Source organism: Plectropomus leopardus, chromosome 4, assembly GCF_008729295.1.
Source record: "Plectropomus leopardus isolate mb chromosome 4, YSFRI_Pleo_2.0, whole genome shotgun sequence".
NCBI classification, from domain to species: domain Eukaryota; kingdom Metazoa; phylum Chordata; class Actinopteri; order Perciformes; family Serranidae; genus Plectropomus; species Plectropomus leopardus.
In genome coordinates, this window is record NC_056466.1 from 34,509,455 (window position 1) to 34,529,247 (window position 19,793).

Sequence of the window (19,793 nt, forward strand, 5' to 3'; positions counted from 1 at the left end):
GGGTACAAATGATCCTGTTTTGAAAGAAATGTGGTGATACCTTTGGTCGTGGCTCTAAATCGATGGTCCAACATCCCACATCGCACGGTGAGAGATTCAAAGATGGCAGTTCTCGCTGACTTGTGTAACAGCTGCTACAACCTACATCTACCTAACTGATCAGTGCCACACTGCTCTGCACTGCAAAACTAAAAACTAAAAAAAAAAGGAAAAGCCTCCAGGAACTGAAAGGAGGATCCAGCAGGTAGGACAGGTGGAGCTGAAGGTGAGGAGTGAGCAGACTAATCCTGGCTAACAAAACCTGCTGTAGCAGGCTCAGTATTAAAGCTACAATGAAGAAACAAGTAACATGTTAAACTAGAGGACCTACAGCATCTACTGGCATTAACCACATTATGCTATGTTGTTGGAGAGGTGGCTAAATAACATTCCGGAGTCACATTAAATTCAGGCATGGGAAAAAGCGGTGATGCCATTTCGCAAAATGGTGTATTTAAATATTTCTGGTAACACTTTCTGCGAAGACCACGTTTCTAAAGCATTATGAAGGCATTTATAGTGAATTATAATGCATTCATAATGCTTTACGAATACACTATAATATAATCACAAATAATGTTTACTAAGGAATTATATCAACAGTCATAAAACATTGTAGATGTGACTTAATGAATTATAAGTATCAAGGGACTAATGGATGCTCATGACTAGTTTTAAACTAGAGGTTGACTAATGGGGCTTATAATGCATTATAAATACCTGCACTCACCTATATACATATCAACAATCAACTGTAGTAAGGACTCATAGTGTGCTATAACATACTATGAAACATCATGATTTATCATTTTATGTGTTGAGTAAAGTGAGGTATATAATGATGCATTATAATTTATGGCTCATTACAATGTTTAATTGTCGGTGTTAAGTAACTTTTTCTATGCTGCATCATAAGGGATTAATGCCTACCTTACACTAGAATACTTTAAAAATACGTTTAAAGGACTGAAGTCTGACATATAAAGACAATGTTTCAAAGTCAAAGAGGTCAGTCAGTCAGTTATTTTCTGTAACCACTTGTCCTCGTAAGGGTCGCGGGGGGGCCCCGGATAGGTCGCCAGACTATCGCAGGGCCGACACATATAGACAGACAACCTTACACGCTCACATGTCTTTGGAAGCTGGAGACCCCGAAGAGAACCCATGCAGAAGGGCTCCGCACAGAAGGGCCCCCGCCCACGGACCCTCTTGCTGTGGGGCAACAGTGCTAACCATGACGCCACCGTGACGCCTGGTCAAAGAGGTTGAATCGGACATTTCCAAAGACTGGGCTAGTGCAGGGTAGCTATTTGCAAGAATGTTAGCTTAAAAAACAAAAAATGTGGTCGCCAATATGTTACCAATATGTCTGCACACTTGGGTCCCTAAACAGCCTTGGAATTGTATAAATTAGGTATGACTGGAAAGAGTTGATAGCAATACTTTATACACGATTTCAGTGCTGCACACAATTTGACCAATATTTGATTAATGAAGCTCGAGAGATTAAATGAAAAATAAAACGAAGAATACATTTATTTGTTCACTCATGATTTGACCAAATGTTTTGCAGTAATTTTTAAAATCAATGTTAGATTTTACTTTTCTCTAATCATTTATTAGAAGGTATATACACAATAATTATTGAAACATGATTAATTGGATTATATTCACAGGAAGTATAAAACATATTTCGCAGTGTTTCTTGTAAATGAAGAAATCCTGCTAGGAAAATGACTTTCTTCTTTGATTTTGTCATTGCTCTGTCCATCATGGAACTGGACTATACATATGTCCAACAAATTTGGGAAGTATAAGAATGTTTTTTATTTCTATTTTTTTCTGTTTTTCAAGAACTCCCTATTACAATTCATGGCATATTTTTAGAATTGTAAAATCTACAACTGGTTCCTATAGAACACTTTTTTTCATTTCTCTGTCCTACCAGTGACACTCCCTCTAGCAGATGCAATGAGCCAAGTTCAGTTTGCTCTGAAACACTTGTGTGGGATGCATAAATAAGCTGTGATCATATACTGCACACTTAGGCCTGCTCACTATACATAAGCACGTTGGTAAACTGCTACTGTGAGATCTGTTGGAGAGCTGTAGATACCCTGAACATCTGTTTACTGTGGCGGAAAATGGTGCCTCAAGTGCTAAAACTCTTTCTGTGTTTGCTAACACTTTTGGGGGCTACAGGCACGACGGCTGAGCAGAAGGAGAGAGTGTGAGAAATCTGTCTCACAGTGAGTGTGCACTAAAAGCTCTGGCAATCAATCTATAGTGTCAAAAGAACACGAGCAATAATATATGCAGACATAGAGCGTGAGAACATACAGTAGACCAAGGATACTCAGCTTGCTCTGCTTGGGGGTCACTTTGTCAAAATGACAGGGGGAGCTGGAGCAGCCCTATACACGTTTCAACAAGGATTTTAGGATGTTTCTAGGATTTTATTTTAGCACTTTTTTTTAGGATTTTAGGGTGTTTTTCAGATTTTAGGACATGTCTAGGACTTTAGAACATTACAAGGATTTAAGAACATTTCTCTGATTTTGGATGCTTTTAGGATTTTTACAATTTGAGGATGTTTCTGAAATTCTAGGACATTTCTCGATTTTAGGACTTTTTTGAATTGTTAGGACATTTTTAATTTTATCTAGACAGGGACAGTACACAATAAACATTAACCTTATATAAAACAAGGAGAGATACATTGTACCAGGTTCTAGTACCTATTTTCTGGCTGTAGTCCCTGAGCTACAGGTGGTCGGATATTTCTAGGATTTACGGACGTTTCAAGGACTTTAGGACATTTCTAGGTTTTTAGGACATTTCTAGGTTTTTAGGACATTCCTTGGATTTTAGGACTTTTGTAGGAGTGTAGCATCTTTCTAGGATTTTAGGATGTTTCTAAGATATTAGAACATTAGGGGTTTAGCTAGTACCTCTGTCAGGGGGTGTGGGGGATCCTCCACTGGCACTTTCTTTGATAAACAGGCTCTATTTTGATGCTGTTTACGCACTCTGTCCCTTTACATATACTGAAAGTATAAAAACAATTCCCAGCATGAATCACTTTATTTTTATTGGGATTTAGAAAATGGTTGGGGTGCCCTATCAGGGGGGCCAGATTTAACCTGCAGGCCATTGATCGTGTATCACTGCAGTAGACCCACCAACACAACCACAAACAGCAGTAATACACCACAGCTCCGGAAAGAAAACTACTTGTTGGGCCTCCCAGCTTGCTGTATGCTGTATCTCAGCATCTGATGCAAGTTGTGGTAAACCCACACTACCCGAGGCAAGCACTGAGGGGACATCCTTGTCTTTCTGCACCCTGAGGGCGAGCTGAGTCAATTATGAGATGAAACAAAAAGACAAATACAACAAATGATCCAGCAGGCTGCCCGCAAAACAAAACAAGAGCCTAAACAGGAAAAATTGCTATTTCCATTCCGTAGACCTTGAGAATTTAGTTTAAAAAAAGCAACAAAAAAGTAAAGAGAGCGTCAGTATTTTATTCGTAAAACTGCCATGACCTGATTCAGATGTTCAATCCAGTTTCCAGTTAGGCTAATCAAACTGCAGAACTGTCTTGTGATGAAGCTCTGTAGGTTTATGTAATGCCTCCTGTATATACTGCACAGCCTCTCTGCTCTCTGCTAGTCCAATAACTCATTAGCTGACTCTATAATAAGTGGTGGAAAAAAGGCGGCAGCAGCTGAAGCTCAGATCTCAGTGTGAGACATTATGTATTTACAGAAGCGCTCTATAAGAAGCTCTGCACACACATGAATAAATCATGATATTAAAAATACAGAAGAATAGTCTTAATTAATTGGGGGGGGGGGGGTGATAATGTGTGTAACTGTGCATGTGTCTCTCTTTTTTCCAACAACATGCATATTTCATTTCTCTTTGAAATTCTTGCAGGCGTGTGTGGGAGCCCGATTGTTGCCGTGCAGATGGATCTGTGCCAGTCTTCTTGTAACATAATTTTTCTCCTCTCTCTCTCTAATGAGGAAAATGTTGACTCGCGCGCAGAGGCAGACATCACAAACAAAGCGCCATGCTATTCTATAAAGCCTCTCATTGTGTCAACCTGCGGACGACATTGTCTTCCTGAAAGAAATTTGGGAGAAAGACGTGTGACGGCGCGCCGCAGTAATCCAAACGGTAAATACAACAACATTGCCAGCAGAAGCTGATTGATGCCGAGCATCCACTGTAATTATCAAATTAGCATACTGTAATCTCACAAATTACCATGAAAATCACCATGACAGCTTTCTTACACTGGGGATATCAGGGAACAATTTAAATGCTGGAAATTCCTTTAAAAAAAAAAAAATAACACTAATTTATGACCCTAATTCTATGTTTGGGGGGCATCTTTCAAATGTAAAAACACCATCACAGCAGGGGAGCGCAGTTACACACAAACGCGCACGGATAGCAACACACAACTCTAGTCGAGCAATAAATTTTACAGCCGTGCATTAATTATTCATTAAAATGATAGAAGGAGCCAGTGGAGGCTTAATGTGAGCATCCTGGAAATGCCGGCAACACAAACATCAAACCACAACACTTACACACACAAACACACACACACACACACAGGCTCTCACAGTCCAATGTGTCCTGGCTGTGAGTGCTGCGGGATATATACACACACACACACACACACACACACACACACACACACACACACACACACACACACACACACACACACACACACACACACACACACACACACACACACACACACACACACACACACACACACACACACACACCTTTCCGCCCTGCAGCTAATGCAGTGAGCATGTCGGCTGAGTGCACACAGGAAGTGATGAGATATTTAAAAGGAAGCAGGTGGCCTTATAATAGAGCACTCAGAGCAGACACCCACGTACACGCATGTACGCGCACACGCATGCGTGCGTGCGCGCGCGCACACACACACACACACACACACACACACACACACACTGACAGCTGAAAGGACTGCAGGAGGAAGTTGGTGCTATGGAGGAGTGATAAAACACCTCCTCCTCCTCCTTTCGTATCATCCCTTCAGCCGTCTCCTTCGTGCTTGTCTTCATGTGCATCACTGCATCTCCAAATAATAGTCCCCAGTGAGATCAGGCCTGCCGTGCCATGTGCGTCGTGTGTGTCTTTTTAAAAATGGCTGACAGTGTGTGTCTGTGTGTGTGTGTGCGCGTGTGTGTGTGTGTCGTGAGAGAGGGGTGTGGGTGCAGGAGCACGTGGGCAAGGTGGGGGACTCCCCGCTTGGATCATCTCCTGCATGATTAAAAAGTCTCTGGAAGTCATTGTTTCTGTCTTTATCTTCCATTACTACCCCCGCCCCCCTCCTTTCTGTGTGAGGAGGGCAAGCACTCAGGTGGAAAAGTGAAATTACTTATGGACGTTATGCAACTTCCCAGGTCTGAATTTAACTGGGGGACTTCCTCTGTTTATTTCCCAACACAGTAAAACCCTGGAGGTCTCACCATAAGTAAATACTTTTTGTGCAACGATGCAGCTAATACCTTCGGAGTACAGAGTACACCCTGCTACAGAAAAACTCTAATGTCCTGTGCACAATATGGTGTACAGTGCAACCGTGCAATGACCTCTGCAAACTTAATGTCAAACATTTTCATTTCAATAAATGTCTTTTAAGTCATCATGTGTCCACAAATTACTGAACACAAAGGTGACTAAGCCTATGGCCCACAAAATTGCCTCATTTACATATTTGCGGTTTTATGAACTATGTGTCAGCAACAATACTTGCAGATAAAATACTGTAGAGAGAGAAAATCACCATGTTTTATCAGATATTCAATCATTGTTGATGGTATATGAAGTCAATTGAAGCAATAAATGCCTCAGTGCATGCTGTACTGACAGAGAAGTTGAGTTTCCTTCTTGCACAGCCTTCTACATGTATAAAGATGCTTTGTGCCTAAGCTCCTGACACTCAGCCCCCAAACACTTCCTTAACCTGCCCAGCATGTGGAGGTGTGTGTCTCCAACATGGTTTTATTTACAAAAACTAAAGGTATCGAAAAGAATGTACTTCACTGTTCAACTGGAACACTAAAGAAAAAAAACATGATGAATCTAACAACACTGTAGTGTTCTCAGCAACAAACATGCCTTACTGTACAGTGCCTGGAAGCTGTGCATCACCGCCAAAAGCCATTACTTTTTTGGCCAAACACAACATGAGGTGTGCCCCTCGCCCTGATAGTTTTTTATCTCAGTTTATATTTGCAATCCTGAGGAAGGTTCCCATGGGTAGCTCAACAACAGGCCACAGGCAGCTCAGCAACAGGCCACAGGCAGCTCAAGAACAGGCCACAGGTAGCTCAAGAACAGGCCACAGGTAGCTCAAGAACAGGCCACAGGTAGCTCAAGAACAAGCCACAGGTAGCTCAAAAAAAGGCCACAGGTAGCTCAAGAACAAGCCACAGGTAGCTCAGCAACAGGCCACAGGTAGCTCAACAACAGGCCACAGGTAGCTCAACAACCTACCAAAGAGACACGGAGACTTCTAAGAACACGTTTTATGTCACACTACATCCTTTACATGAATAAATGAAGTAAATGTTAAAAAGTGGCTCAATTTTTAAATTTGAAGTTACTGCTCATGCAGGTGAAACATTTCCCAATTCTGCAGCTTCACACTGAAAGCTTTTAACTGATAAAACATGAGTTAATGGTAAAATGGTAAATGCATTGCACTTGTATAGTGCTTATCTAGTCTTTTGACCACCATCACATTCACCCATTCACACACACACATGTTCACACACCAGTGGCTGAGGCTACAATACAAGGTGCCACATGCTACTTAGTAACCATTTACACGCACTCACTCTGTGATGATGCAGCACTGGCTGCAATTTGGGGTTCAGTATCTTGCCCAAGGATGCTTTGACATGTTGACTGGAGGAGCCAGGAATTCTGATTACGAGGACGACCCGCTCTACCTTTAAGCCACAGCTGCCCCAAAAAAGTAGTCACAGGAAATGTAATCTTTCTGTCAGTGAGATCAGCTCTACCACTACTACTGTGGTCATTTTCAGCATTGTTGGACAGTGGGTCAGTTTGAAACACTGCAGGGGGTAATGGAACAGTCAGCAGCAGCCACTATGACCTATCAGATGAAGACCTGCAGGCGACAGACTGCACACCTCCAACTTTTACTGTGTCCTGCTGTCTGCAGAATCGTGCCGTGTGCAACATAAAATAAGTCACTGTCGCTCACAGAATGATGGAAAAATCCCAATTACTGCCTGATTTCCATATTAAAACAACAAGAGTTTATTTTTCTGCCCCAGAGCTCTGTGACCTGCAGTGTTAAACTGCATCTGCTATTACCCTCGGACACTTAATGTGTCACCAAATCAACCAGGACTGAAACCTTTACCACTTTAAACAGAAAAGAGCAGCAGCGGCAGAGGGTGGAGAGACAGGCTCTGTCAAACATTGCGGCAACTCAGCAGTTTGAGCTGCTGCCTTCACCTTTACTTTAACGTTCACAGAAGCTCTTCTTTACTCTTGCTCTGCCTCCCGTCTCTCTGCTCAGCTCATCCTGTACTCCCTCTCTCTCTCTGCCTCCCTTCGCTCGTTTCCCAGCTAATCTACAGTCTGGCTGAAACTTCTCCATGAATAATTGAGATGAATGACAGCGCCATCTCATTAGGGATTCACATAACATTCTATAGCCGGGAGAGAGAAAGAGAGCGAAAACGTAATAAAAAGATGAAGCGGTGAAGGGACTGGGGCCAGTAGTGCTGGGTATCTGTATGTGTTTGTGTGTGTGTGTGTGTGTGTGTGTGTGTGTGTGTGTGTGACCAAAACTCAATGATTTAGAGGCAGCTGCCCATTTGATTGGCTGGATCACAACACTGACGACATCCTGAAATTTTCAGAGAGAAGCTTCAAGCAAAGAATCATGACTCAACACTTAGGTCTCCTTTATGAATACATTGTGAGTTTACGTGTGTGTGTTTGTGTGACGTGTGTGTGTGTGTGTGTGTGTGTGTGTGTGTGTGTGTGTGTGTGCGTATGTGTATGTGCGCAAGCGAAAAAATTCTCCTACTTATTAATAACTCATAAATACCAGCGGTTTATTTCAGCCTGTTTGCCTGCACGCCGAGTGTGTTTGCCTGACTCACCTAATCTTGGGACGTGCTTTTTCACCAATTACAACCTCACTACTAATTCATGGCTGCTGTGTTGTGACATGCTGTAAACCATGAGTGTGTTTGCAGCTGCCCACCTCCAGCTCCTGCTCTCTCTGCAGGGCGAACTGTTTAAACGACTTGACGATGATTCCCGCGTTGGAGCAGTCGTACACAAAGATGGACGGGCTCCCCATCCACGTCTGCAGGTCATAGATGGACAGCGGGATGTACTGGGTGTAGTTCTGAAAGAGAGAGAGAGGAGAGACGGGAGAGGAGATTGAGGAACGAGAGAGACGGGGCATGGTGTTATTGCTGAAAACTCACTTTTATAGATATGTGATTAATTATTAACTCGTCATCTGTTTGATGAAGAGTGTGAGCAGAGCGGAGGGGGAGAGAAACTGTTGGAAAGAGAAAATGATAATGAAGGAGGGTGAGAGACAGAAACACGAGGATGATGGGAAAGAGGTAATAAGTAATAAATCTAATAACCGTGCTGCTATAAAGGTGTTATACCCTATAGTCAATGGAAAATTTTGCTCTACAGAACTTCCCCGCCAATGCTGTAACAACAAATCCCCACTGATCTCTTCCTGAGTAGTCAGTGAGACAGCAGCTTCGTTTTATAGGAAAAGGAATAAGAATAACGGGTAAAATGTGGAGGAAAAAGGGAGGAGAAGAGCAGAGGAGAGGACATAAGGCCCGAGGGTGTGCTGGGGACGTGAAGGCAACACCTAAGCCCAGACAGCAGCGCTGCATCATCGTGAGTGGGTGCTTACTTCTAGGATAAGACGATCAACAACTCGACATTTTATGTAGAATTCGCAAACCTCTAGACCCCAGAGCTCAACCCTAGGATCACAGCATGCAGGTGGGCTATGGGAAGGCTTGTGCGTTAGTTAAGTTTTTATACATTTTTCTGACCACAGGTCAAGATGCCAAGTAGCCCTTTTCCATACATATGTGCTGGCTTGGCTTGACTTGGTTTAACTTGGTGCGTCAGGTAGCGTTGCAGCAGTATATTGGTTTCACAGCATAATGTGGTATGTAAATTTATGATTATCATACCATGTACATTTGCTTTTCACTAGAAAAAAAAAATGCCACCAGTCAGTGAATCATTATAAGTACATGCCCATTTCCTTTCCTCTCCAACTGCCTGTCAGACTCACCAGCTCGTGCTACACACACGTAGCAGCATTAGGCTGTTTTCTATAAACCCTCAAGCTGAAATTGCGAATATAAACTATGCCTAATGGAAACACGTCAGTTTCGGGAAAAAAAAAACTCATGTTTATCGCAAAAAAGTTTTACACTGGCATGAGGTGGTATTTCATGCTATTGAAAAAAAGCCATGTTTCCCAAAACTGCAATGGAAACACTTTTCTGGCTTTTCTAGGTCACATGATGCTATGGTTATGTGCTTGTCAGTAGGAACTGGCTCCCTCATGATGCAGCAGGAGCTATAAGAGGTGTTATTGCATCACATAACTCTTCAAAAGTTGAGCTGATCATCCGGAAGTTCTGAATCCACAATTCCTCTGTGAAATCATGGACTATCAGCTCCCAGAAATCCCTCATTGGTGGTCACTCCAACATATAAGGGGCTCGCCTTTCCATTATCACTCCATAACACGCCTACGTAGCCTTGGATTGGAAATCATGACGGCTAGTGTGGTGGATGCAATAGAAATAAAGCTGCTAATGTTTTGAACATCCATCACCATGCCAAGGATAGGGCTGGGCGATATGGAAAAAAAAGTCTTATCACGATAATGTTTTTCATGTCAGTCGATATCAATATATATCACGATATACTGTACATCAAATCACTATTTCTGACAAGCTTAAAGGTTCCCTTTTAATCTTAAGTGAGATATTAAGATATCATAAAGTTAATTTTGGCTTAAATATTTATTTTCTGTCAGACATTGAACATGACAAATATACTGTAGAACAGGCATCACCAACTTGCAGTCCAGTTATTAAAATTTCCTCCCAGTAAAGGTCTGAACCTCATACTTTAAATCAATATCACAATAAATTTAACATTTTACTTTGATTACAATTAATGAATAATTATTTTGCTTTTTCCTTTTTTGTGGTTTGTTTATTGCCCTCATACTTCAATGGCACAGTTTCATTTGCCCATGGTGTATTAATAAATATATTATTTATTATGTATTTAACTTTCCAGCATTATATAAAAATTAAATTAAGTATCTTAAACAAACTTTTGTCTTCTGCTCAATACAGGACTCTGACTTGAACTGCTGTGAATCATCTGTGCTATTAATTATTTTACTCAAGAATTAAAAACTTTTGACTTGGCCTACTTCTCTTATAGCTGCCAACAGCCTGCCAACATTCCCAGTTAGAGAAAAGGGTGAAAATAAGGTAATGTGCTTGTGGCCCCAGGCCCCCAAAACATTACATCTGCCTCTGGTAATAATAATGAGAGCTCAGTGCGAGCGGCTGGATGAGACATGGAGTGATGAGTCCTGGTGTTTCTAAATGATTCATCCAAAGTCTGATTAAACCTGAAACTAACACAAAGTAGTCTGTAGATGCCTAAAGAAGGCACTTATCATCTCTGCAAATGTCTCTGTTTCAGACACTTTGGTGCTGTGAAGCTCCGCTCTGTGTGTCTCACTGCGCTGCTGTTGGACCATCAGCTGTTTAATCCACAAGTTGTTCGCTGCATTTTCTTCGAGCACTATTCATATTATCATTGGCTGTTCGTGTTGTCTGTCAAAACATGGCTGGTATGCGTTCTATCGACATTCTATCGACGACGTCTCATATTTCAATCGAGGAAAAGTTATTTCGTGATTGATACCGCTATCATTTTATCACCCAGCGCTACTTCTTTGAATGTTATCACGAGAGAAGAAGTCGCAGAACATCACTCAGTGGAAACTCAGTCATCTCGCAATTATGTTTTATGACATTCTGAAGATATCACTTAAGTTTTGCACAAATCTGTAATGGAAACCCGCCTAGTGAAAATGGCAGAAAGAAGCAAGGCTGACATCCTTCATTCCCACCAGAAAAAAGTTAAAATCAGTCATTTGGGATTACTTTGGATTTCCCCAAAATGCATAGGGCTTTGTCTTTAACAACAGATTTTCAGTTTGCAAAAATGTGGAGGCAAAGTGGCTCCCAAATAAGGAAACACATCAATCTGCGGGAAGTGTGTGGTATACCTATGAAACCCTACGTCCTGATTTGATCTTCCTCGTTTAATTGCTTATGTTCACACTTATGCTATGAAGACAACTCAAGCTCCAAGGGAATGCAGGAAATGCATGGTAGCCATGATGCATGTGTGTTTGAATAGCTAAAAGCGAGTAGATCATTGCTTGTTGGATGACGATTAGGGTTGTAAAGAATATAACATAAATACGAATATATGCATTAAGAAATACAAGTAACCAATCCAAAAGGGGGAAGGTGGTATAGCCAGTGGAGAGAATATAGAAATTGTCGTAAAATTCTCCTTATTTTTGTTACTATGATGTCTCTTTGAGAATGGACTCCACACTGAAATTATAGACCACATGGATACCATAGCTCTGGAGGTAAATTGCAGACATTCCAGATATGGAACACAAACAAAAGAAATAAAAATATAAAGGAAATATTAAATAACAGAAGTCAAAACAGTAGAAGTGCATGAAAAGCATAAAACATGTTTATGAGAAATAACAACCATAATATGCATGACAGTGACATGATGTCTTTGACTAGCCATGTACACACTCCTCCATATGACCTCAATATGTGACAAAGGCCTGGGCAAATGTAAAAAGTGACCGCAGTTCATGAACTGTCACCAGTGGTGGTAATTCATGTGAATTAAACTGGACTAATTCAGTGATTATGCTCTCTGTGACTCAGAGCTTTACTGCATTAGTCTAACACTGCATTAATCTAATGAGAATCTGCTGTTTACTCGCTTTACTCCAATTATTTTCCTAATCACATTATAATTGCATTTGCGATGCACATGTAAAAAGATAATATGTTTTCCTTGGACCCCTGTTGCAGTAAAGGTCTAGAAGTCTGTAGCAACTGTATGTGAATGTGACAGCTATTTAGTGAGTCTGTGCTTGTACTTGCTACAAAGTGGGGACCTTAATCCGATTTATAGACTCAAAAATAATGGACATGGCCATTGTGACATCACCCTTTGGTTTGTAGTCTCTTATTTTGAAGCCCTGAGTTTGGCATTTTGGCCATTCTCATCTTGGCTTTTTGAAGCCAGAGGTGACCATATTAGAGTGAAAGGCTGGCGCTGTGGAGGAGCGATAGGTGGATCTAACTGAGAAGATGAGGACACTATCATGGAGCTCGGGAATGCATGACGTCAACAAGGGTCCTCATAAAGACAGAAGTATTCAGATGTGTGTGTGTGTAGTACCTTATTGAAGACCCAGATCTCTCCGTTGACGGTGGGCCGTGGCACCCCGTGGCCGTTGTAGTGGAAGAGGACTCGCTCCTCTTTTGCGTTGCGTCTCAGCGACGTGCATAGCTTCTTCACCTCGTCCACCGTGGGGTCCAGGCTCTGTTTGTAACGTGCCTGTAAAACAGGAAGGAGGAGAGGAAACCCTCAGCATGATTGTTTCACATCTGAAATTCAATTTTACTGACACAGACAGAGGTAAGAAATATGCTAAATCTCACAATCTTGACATTAAGTGACGTAGTGTTTTCCATTCCAACATACTACTTTGTTCAGATAACAGAATGAGAATATGTTTTACACACAGGGTTGAAAAAAAACACACATTTACACATTCACCCCTTATTCTGCCTGTAAATCTAAAAAGAGCAGACCATGCGTTACACCCCTATTCATCAAGTTCAATGATGCAATGCCTGCTGGTATTGGTGCTGTTTAAATGAAAGTAACATAACAAACAATGCCAAGGGAAAAGACAGATGCATAAAAAAATACAAAGAGACACACATATATGGCCAGGCTGGTCGAGAGAATCATCCCTATGCTTCTCTTTACAGATTTCTTCATGCTGTGTGCAGCGTTTTACATAAACACACTAGATGCTGCTTATTATGATCAGAAACTTTCATACAGAAAGTCATTCTTATGTAACGATCAAGGTTAACCATTTGAGACCAGAGAAAATTGGCCTGATTCTTTTCATGAACATAAGAAGGCAATGAATAACTTTACAAGAAACAACCCAAAACATTGGCAAGAAATTAAAGTTACAAAGTAAAGTAAAGTTTGCTCAATACAAAGAGACAAGTAAATAAAAAAATATTTAAAAAGCCCCAGAAATAAAAAAAATAAAACTTTTTTTCTATAACATAATTTAAAATACATATATTAATCATTAAATAACTGTTTTCTGGGGTTGGGAGGGTCAATTTTCTAATACCTTTTCCTTCTTTTTTTTCTCTTTTATGTTTCAGGTCATTCTTTTGTCACCTTTTACTAAATTCTTGCAGTTTGCAAGACATTTCTTGCTAAGTGCCTGCCTTTTTGGGGGGGGGGAAATAAATTTGCTTTCAAAGGTTTAAATGCCTTTTAAAGTCATCTGATGCAACACAGGAAAACTGATGTCGATCCAGGTTTCAAAGGGTTAATATGTAGGCCTGTGCAATAGAAAAGAAAAGAGTGGATTTTTGCATTCGAGATGTCACATTATACATTTTCAAGTTGAAAGGTGAAGTATGACGTGAGCTGCCGATAAAGTGAAAGAGGGAAACAGCATGACATGTCAAGCTGACCTGCATTCAGCTAGGAGGCAAAGGTGATGTTTCTCACTCGAGAAATCTGAGAATTCAAGAAAAACAACCAAACAATAGAGGAGAGGGAGACCTCTGCAAAACAAAAAAAGTCACTGCGGAGAGGGTGAGAGCACAAAATATTTTCCTGTTGCAAAAATTTAACAACTACAATTCCACTCTTCAAAAGCCTCAGTTTCAAGTTCACAGTAACTTCAATTCTGTTGTAATGCATATTTGGTGTTTCTGACTGTAACACATTGTGTGTGCAGGGCCTACTTAAAAAGCCCTCGAATAGGCCTACAGTGATACAAAGACAAAGTGACAAAGAGGATAAAAACCTGGGGAGGGCAGATTAGTAAAGAAGGCACGCGGATGCTTTTATACGGGCAACAGGTAACATCCTATCATGCTCTTTCATTTACTAAAGCACAGAGCAGGCTGAGTTGACCTGGATTTTGGGTCAAGATGACAACAGAAAAGATCTAAGCCACTTTATTCATCAGTGACACAGCTCTAATTAAAGTGGACTCCTGCAGGACAGCACTGTCCCATTTCACTGCTTACTGGGAAATGATGTCAGCCAAATGGTGAGGTCACCAGATCTCAAATGAGCTGAACACAGAAGGAACAGCAGCTGTGTTAAAATGCACACTCTTCCTCACTCTGATTTATATCAATCTGATTGAAGATTTCAGGTCAACTGTTTCCATGGGATGTGCAAACATCCCATGATATGAAGCACTGAACAATTGCCTTTTTTCAGACTTTTATTTTTTCCATGAATGTTCCAACTATTTGGATGTGTTGATCACTTTGTACCATCGAAAACAATCCTAAATTATTTGCAACACACCTAATCAAAAGGCCTCAAATACTGCACCAAATAACTATATAGTTACAATCTATGAGTAAGCCGTGTTTGTTTTGTTTGTTGGATGTTTGGTGCATTCTGTTTGGAGCATCCCAAAAATAAGATCTGACTCAGTTCTGAGGTGAGTAAGGAGCTGGCAGAGTTGATCGAGACATTTAGTTTGCAATGATTCAATATTATATGGACTCAAACAAAGACGTGCTTTCAAAGATGTCAAACCTGTTAAAAGCCCTTTCACACTTTTGAACAATAATGTAATAGCCAAAAAATGCCATCAAACAGCGAGGCTGATGGGATTTATGGGATTTTCCCTTTATAGGACACTTGGTCTTAATTTGGACAAACACAAAAGACAAATGTGAGTGTGATTTGTAGGTAAACAAGGGATCTTTTACACTTCAGAGTGTGAACTTTAAACAAGCTGTTGGTAGTAGGAAGGGTATAAAATAAGACACGATATAGTAGCAGTTCTGCAAAGCTCTCGTATAATGCTGTCTTACAAATCAGGCAGAGCGGAGCTTCTTAAGGGCAGATTTGAAGCAGATATTCTGCACATAAACAAACACAAAAACACAGAACGCTGAGTTTGAGGTGGTGCTACTGTTGCTTTACTGCTGTCGACTTGTTTTCTCTGCCACCTGCTGCTTACTTTAGATCAGACTTCAGCACTCTCAGTGATTTTATAAGAGTGAAGTCAGCGTGATACTCGTGCCTGTAGACGTGTGTGTCTGTGTCTGGAAAAGCTGCTCAAGAAACTTTAAAGGAGTAACTGTAGGAGACGGAGGACGTGTGCACATTGTTTGTGCTCCTTCACTTTATTAAATAAAGTGTGTGTGTGTGTGTGTGTGTGTGTGTGTGTGTGTGTGTGTGCGTGCGTGCGTGCATGTGCATGCACGTGCGTGCATGTCTTTGTGTGCATACATGAGTGTGTGTGTGTGTGTGTGTGTGTGTGTGTGTGTGTGTGTGGATGGAAGGGACTCAAAGGTGTCAACTAGTTATGCAACAGAAAAGCACCCGGTTAGACCAGTCTGAATCATTATCACACTCACCAAGGCTCCGCTGTTACATAACTAACATGCCTTTTACCAGACAGCCTGCCTCCTGTCAAATGGCTTTGAATCAGAGGACGAGCCATATTCTCACCTCAACTTCTCACACAACTTCCAACCACTCAAAGAATGAAAACAAAACAATGAGACAAAGACACAGCCTCCAATCTCCACAGCGCTGGGGTAAGAGAACTGTCTGCGCCAAGTGGCAACCCCAAGAGCTGGGAAAAAAAAAGCTGACACGCCGAAAACTGCAGTTTCTGGAATAGCCACTTGAGGCTGGCTCCAAAACAGTCAATCCCCATTAAAATAGTTATGTGCAGCCTGGTACAAAAATTTATTTCGGACTCTATCACTAATTTCAACCTTAAAGACAATTGTACAGGGGAGAATGTACAGATGTACAATTAAGGCTTAAAGATGCACATAATTAAGATACGGGATGCCTGAGTGACAGGCTGTAGTGACACTGGCTCCACAATCAAATCCATCCCACAAAGCACCACCGTACCACGGCAGAAAGCATGGTGTTGTGGTGATTCGGCCGATGGAAAGTGATGTGTTTTACCGATACCTCTTTTTCCACCAAATAGCATGTGATTTTTAAACAAACCCACTGAAACTAGGCCATAGACCGCTTTTCCATTGTCATTATAGCAGGTTTGGTGTGACACTTTCAACGTCACGGACAGGCCAGAAAATAGGTATTCAAGCACAAGAAAGCGGCATTGACCAAGCTGTGTGAATACTTTACGGTGGTTTCTGTTCTTTATATATCTTTTACTTATTCAGTCTCTCTTACGAATTCGGCGCAGACTAATTTGGATCTATATTTGAGAGCTGTTTGGGCAGAGATGGGCGGTAATTAGTGGCAGTACGTCATTGCATCTTGGTGGTTAAGGGGCTAAAATTGGCGTGTTCACCTGGGTGTTGTGTTTCAATCAATGCTGATCAGAGCTACAGCTGATAAATACCCATGACTACTACAGAGTCATCTGACTCTGTGAATGCCTACTGTAACCTTTCTCATTATATTAAAAAGCCAGTTGTTAGCAGGTTTTATATGCAGTGACAGTAACTTAACACAGCAACAAAAACGGCAAGGTGAAATTCTATGCGTTAACACTACCTTCACATGCTCCTCAGACATATCGTATTTAATGTATTTACAAGTTACGAGCACATCAACAGCCCTCCAACTGGGGAAAATTGGGGAATTTCAATGATACCAGAGTTGCAGAGTTGTGATGTTTGCGTGACGTTTCAGGGCAGCAGAAATAGCGGGAAACATGGAGAGACTGTCAACAATTGATGTTGAAAAATTATTAACATATTATATTAATATTATAAAAAATATTTTGTTCCTTGTAGCTATCATTTACTTTTAGTAGCTGCACATTTTAGCATCTGCATGTATTAGCTGTAGCAAGCGGGCAAACTCTTTCCTCTAAAACATGCCAGGCTAGTACACTAACACTGATAACGTTATTTTATAACACGAGTTGCCGACTTGACGTCATAAATGCATAAACATAGCGGCCAAAATTCAATGTTTGGTCAATGGTAAGAAACTTTTAATTAATTCACGTATTGAATACAAATTTTTGATCACATGCAAAGTCTAATATGGTATTAAATTTAACCGCTGTCCATGTAGAGTGAACTAGAGTAAATTTAAAAATATATAATAGTATATATTATACATAAAAATAAAATAATATATAAAACTACAAATCTATCTATCAACCTCTTGTTAAAATGCTGTGAGCAATGAACTGCAAGCCATCTTCTTTTTAGCTTTCATGTTGTTCCCACTTACGACCTCGAAGCTCATGAACACAACAAAGTCGGAAACTCGGAAAAAAGTAAGAAAGAAAACATTAAATTGAGAGCAGCAGGTTGGTAAGAAGAGCAACACTGTTTGCACAAACAGCACACATACATTTTGCTGAATGTATCCTGTAAGCCATTCTAGTTCGGGTAAGCGCACCATTCCTCAATGATTTTATCTGGACTTTACAGAAGCCAGCCTTTATTTCTCCATGTTGGCCATGGTTATTATTTGAGATTATTTTAGATTTACTCATTATTTCAGAACAGGTTTTATTTGAGGATTTAAACAATTATACACTTTATACCAAAGATAAACCTGCTTTTATGAGTCCCTCTGTCCTATATTTAAAAACAATATGACAACAGATTTTTCCCATCATGTAGGCAGTATTTATGAGCAACAGAGTAATTTATGATCCTCTGTGTTTAAATCCAACAGCTGTGTGATTATGATTTAAATGACACCCAGGCCTAGTTATTAACAGTGATTCGTGGCCCTGATTTGTGAAATAAAATTATCGCTTGCTCATTGTACTTCACATCACGCATCCTACAGAGGCCAAACTGAACAGACCTTGATCAAAGATGCCACATCTCAGCTTCCCGGATCTGGATAAGTTTGAACGGCGGTGTGATAGCAGAGCTGACAGGCTGATTCAATTTGGGCATAATCAGATAGGAGCGTCTGAATGTCGAGAGACGCAGCACTCATCCCGAAGATATCAAGTGGTATCTGAACGCTGTAATGGTGTTAGTGAGGGACCTGCTGTGATGGAGGTATAGCATTTGAAATCAGAGCTCGTATAGGAGATGGGCGGGGGGGGGGGGTATATTTTTGGAAGGAGAGATTTGATTTAAATGAGTAAAGAGAGAAAAAGTGTGGAAACAGGCAGGTGTTTACACTTTTCTGCTTGTAGCTGTTATCATAGATGAATTCTTATTGTGTTTAGATGCTTAAGAGGAGCTTTTCATTTACATTTGAGACAGTCGGGCATATTAAATTCAAGTGGCATAGAGAGATTAAGACAGATTCATATTTATGAGCAAGACACCTCGGAGAGTCCATTTAAATATACCAATCACAATTTTCTCAGAGAAGGAGGCTTGAGAGTGTGAGTGTGTGTGTGTGTGTGTGTGTGTGTGTGTGTGTGTGTGTGTGTGTGTGTGTGTGTGTTAGATGTTTGATTGTGTTGTCTCATCTCCTTACATAAACCACCTTGACCTGAGGGGGGAGCTCCAGCCTTCTGTGGGGAGCGCCCAGAGGTTGAAACAAGCTGCAGTCTCTTCTGTCTGTCCCTTCTTTACCTGGCACCACCTCTATAAAACCCCTCCATCAAATCCATCAAGGCCACAAGAAACAAACTCTTTTTAAAGGTGTGTTCTGTGCTCGCTCAGTCGCCATTTATCATCGTGTCACATCCTGCGAACAGGCGACCTTTTCAAAGGACCGAAAGCATTCAGGATGCAATTAAAATACAGACTGTTGAGCTGTACGGGGTAGTGGGAGGCTCGCCGGCTGTCACACCCATCAGGCTGAATTTCAGACAACAATAAAGGAGTGATGACAGCAAACAACTGAATGCAAGATAGAAAGTCGAGTAACATTTCAGGTTACCATCGTGATAGAGCACTTATTTTGTAAAAGTAAAATCTGCCGTCTATTATGTTTGCAGTGGATGAACTTATCAAATTATACTTTTTAATTGGAGTTAGCAATAAGGACAAAGCTACTGTTGATTGTAGCCCAGAATCACATGACTGGAATATTTCCACTTCCTTTTCTGATGCTTTTTCTTGCATCAGCGAGCCTGTTTCAAAGTGGAACTGAACTGAAAGTGAAACGTATCTGTTCTCTTTAAAGCCTAACTCAATTGATAAAAGCAGTGATTTTTTACGTCTCTGAACACATGTTGCTGGTTTACCACGACCTAGATTGCTTAGTTTGTTTGTGTTATTCTGTGACTTTGGCGCTAAAAAGGAGTATTTCAGACACACCTTTTTTTTTTTCAAATCCCGCTAATCAGTGCG

The 19,793-nt window shown here is 40.9% G+C and overlaps 1 protein-coding gene across 1 annotated transcript in view; it reads right to left on the reverse strand.

Annotated features, from left to right (window-relative positions):
• rptor (regulatory associated protein of MTOR, complex 1) overlaps positions 1–19,793 on the reverse strand; it is a 248,178-nt gene that overhangs the window by 149,372 nt on the left and 79,013 nt on the right. Inside the window, 2 exon segments of the mRNA XM_042484972.1 lie at positions 8,351–8,497; positions 12,679–12,837. Of these exon segments, the coding sequence (XP_042340906.1) occupies positions 8,351–8,497; positions 12,679–12,837 (306 nt within the window).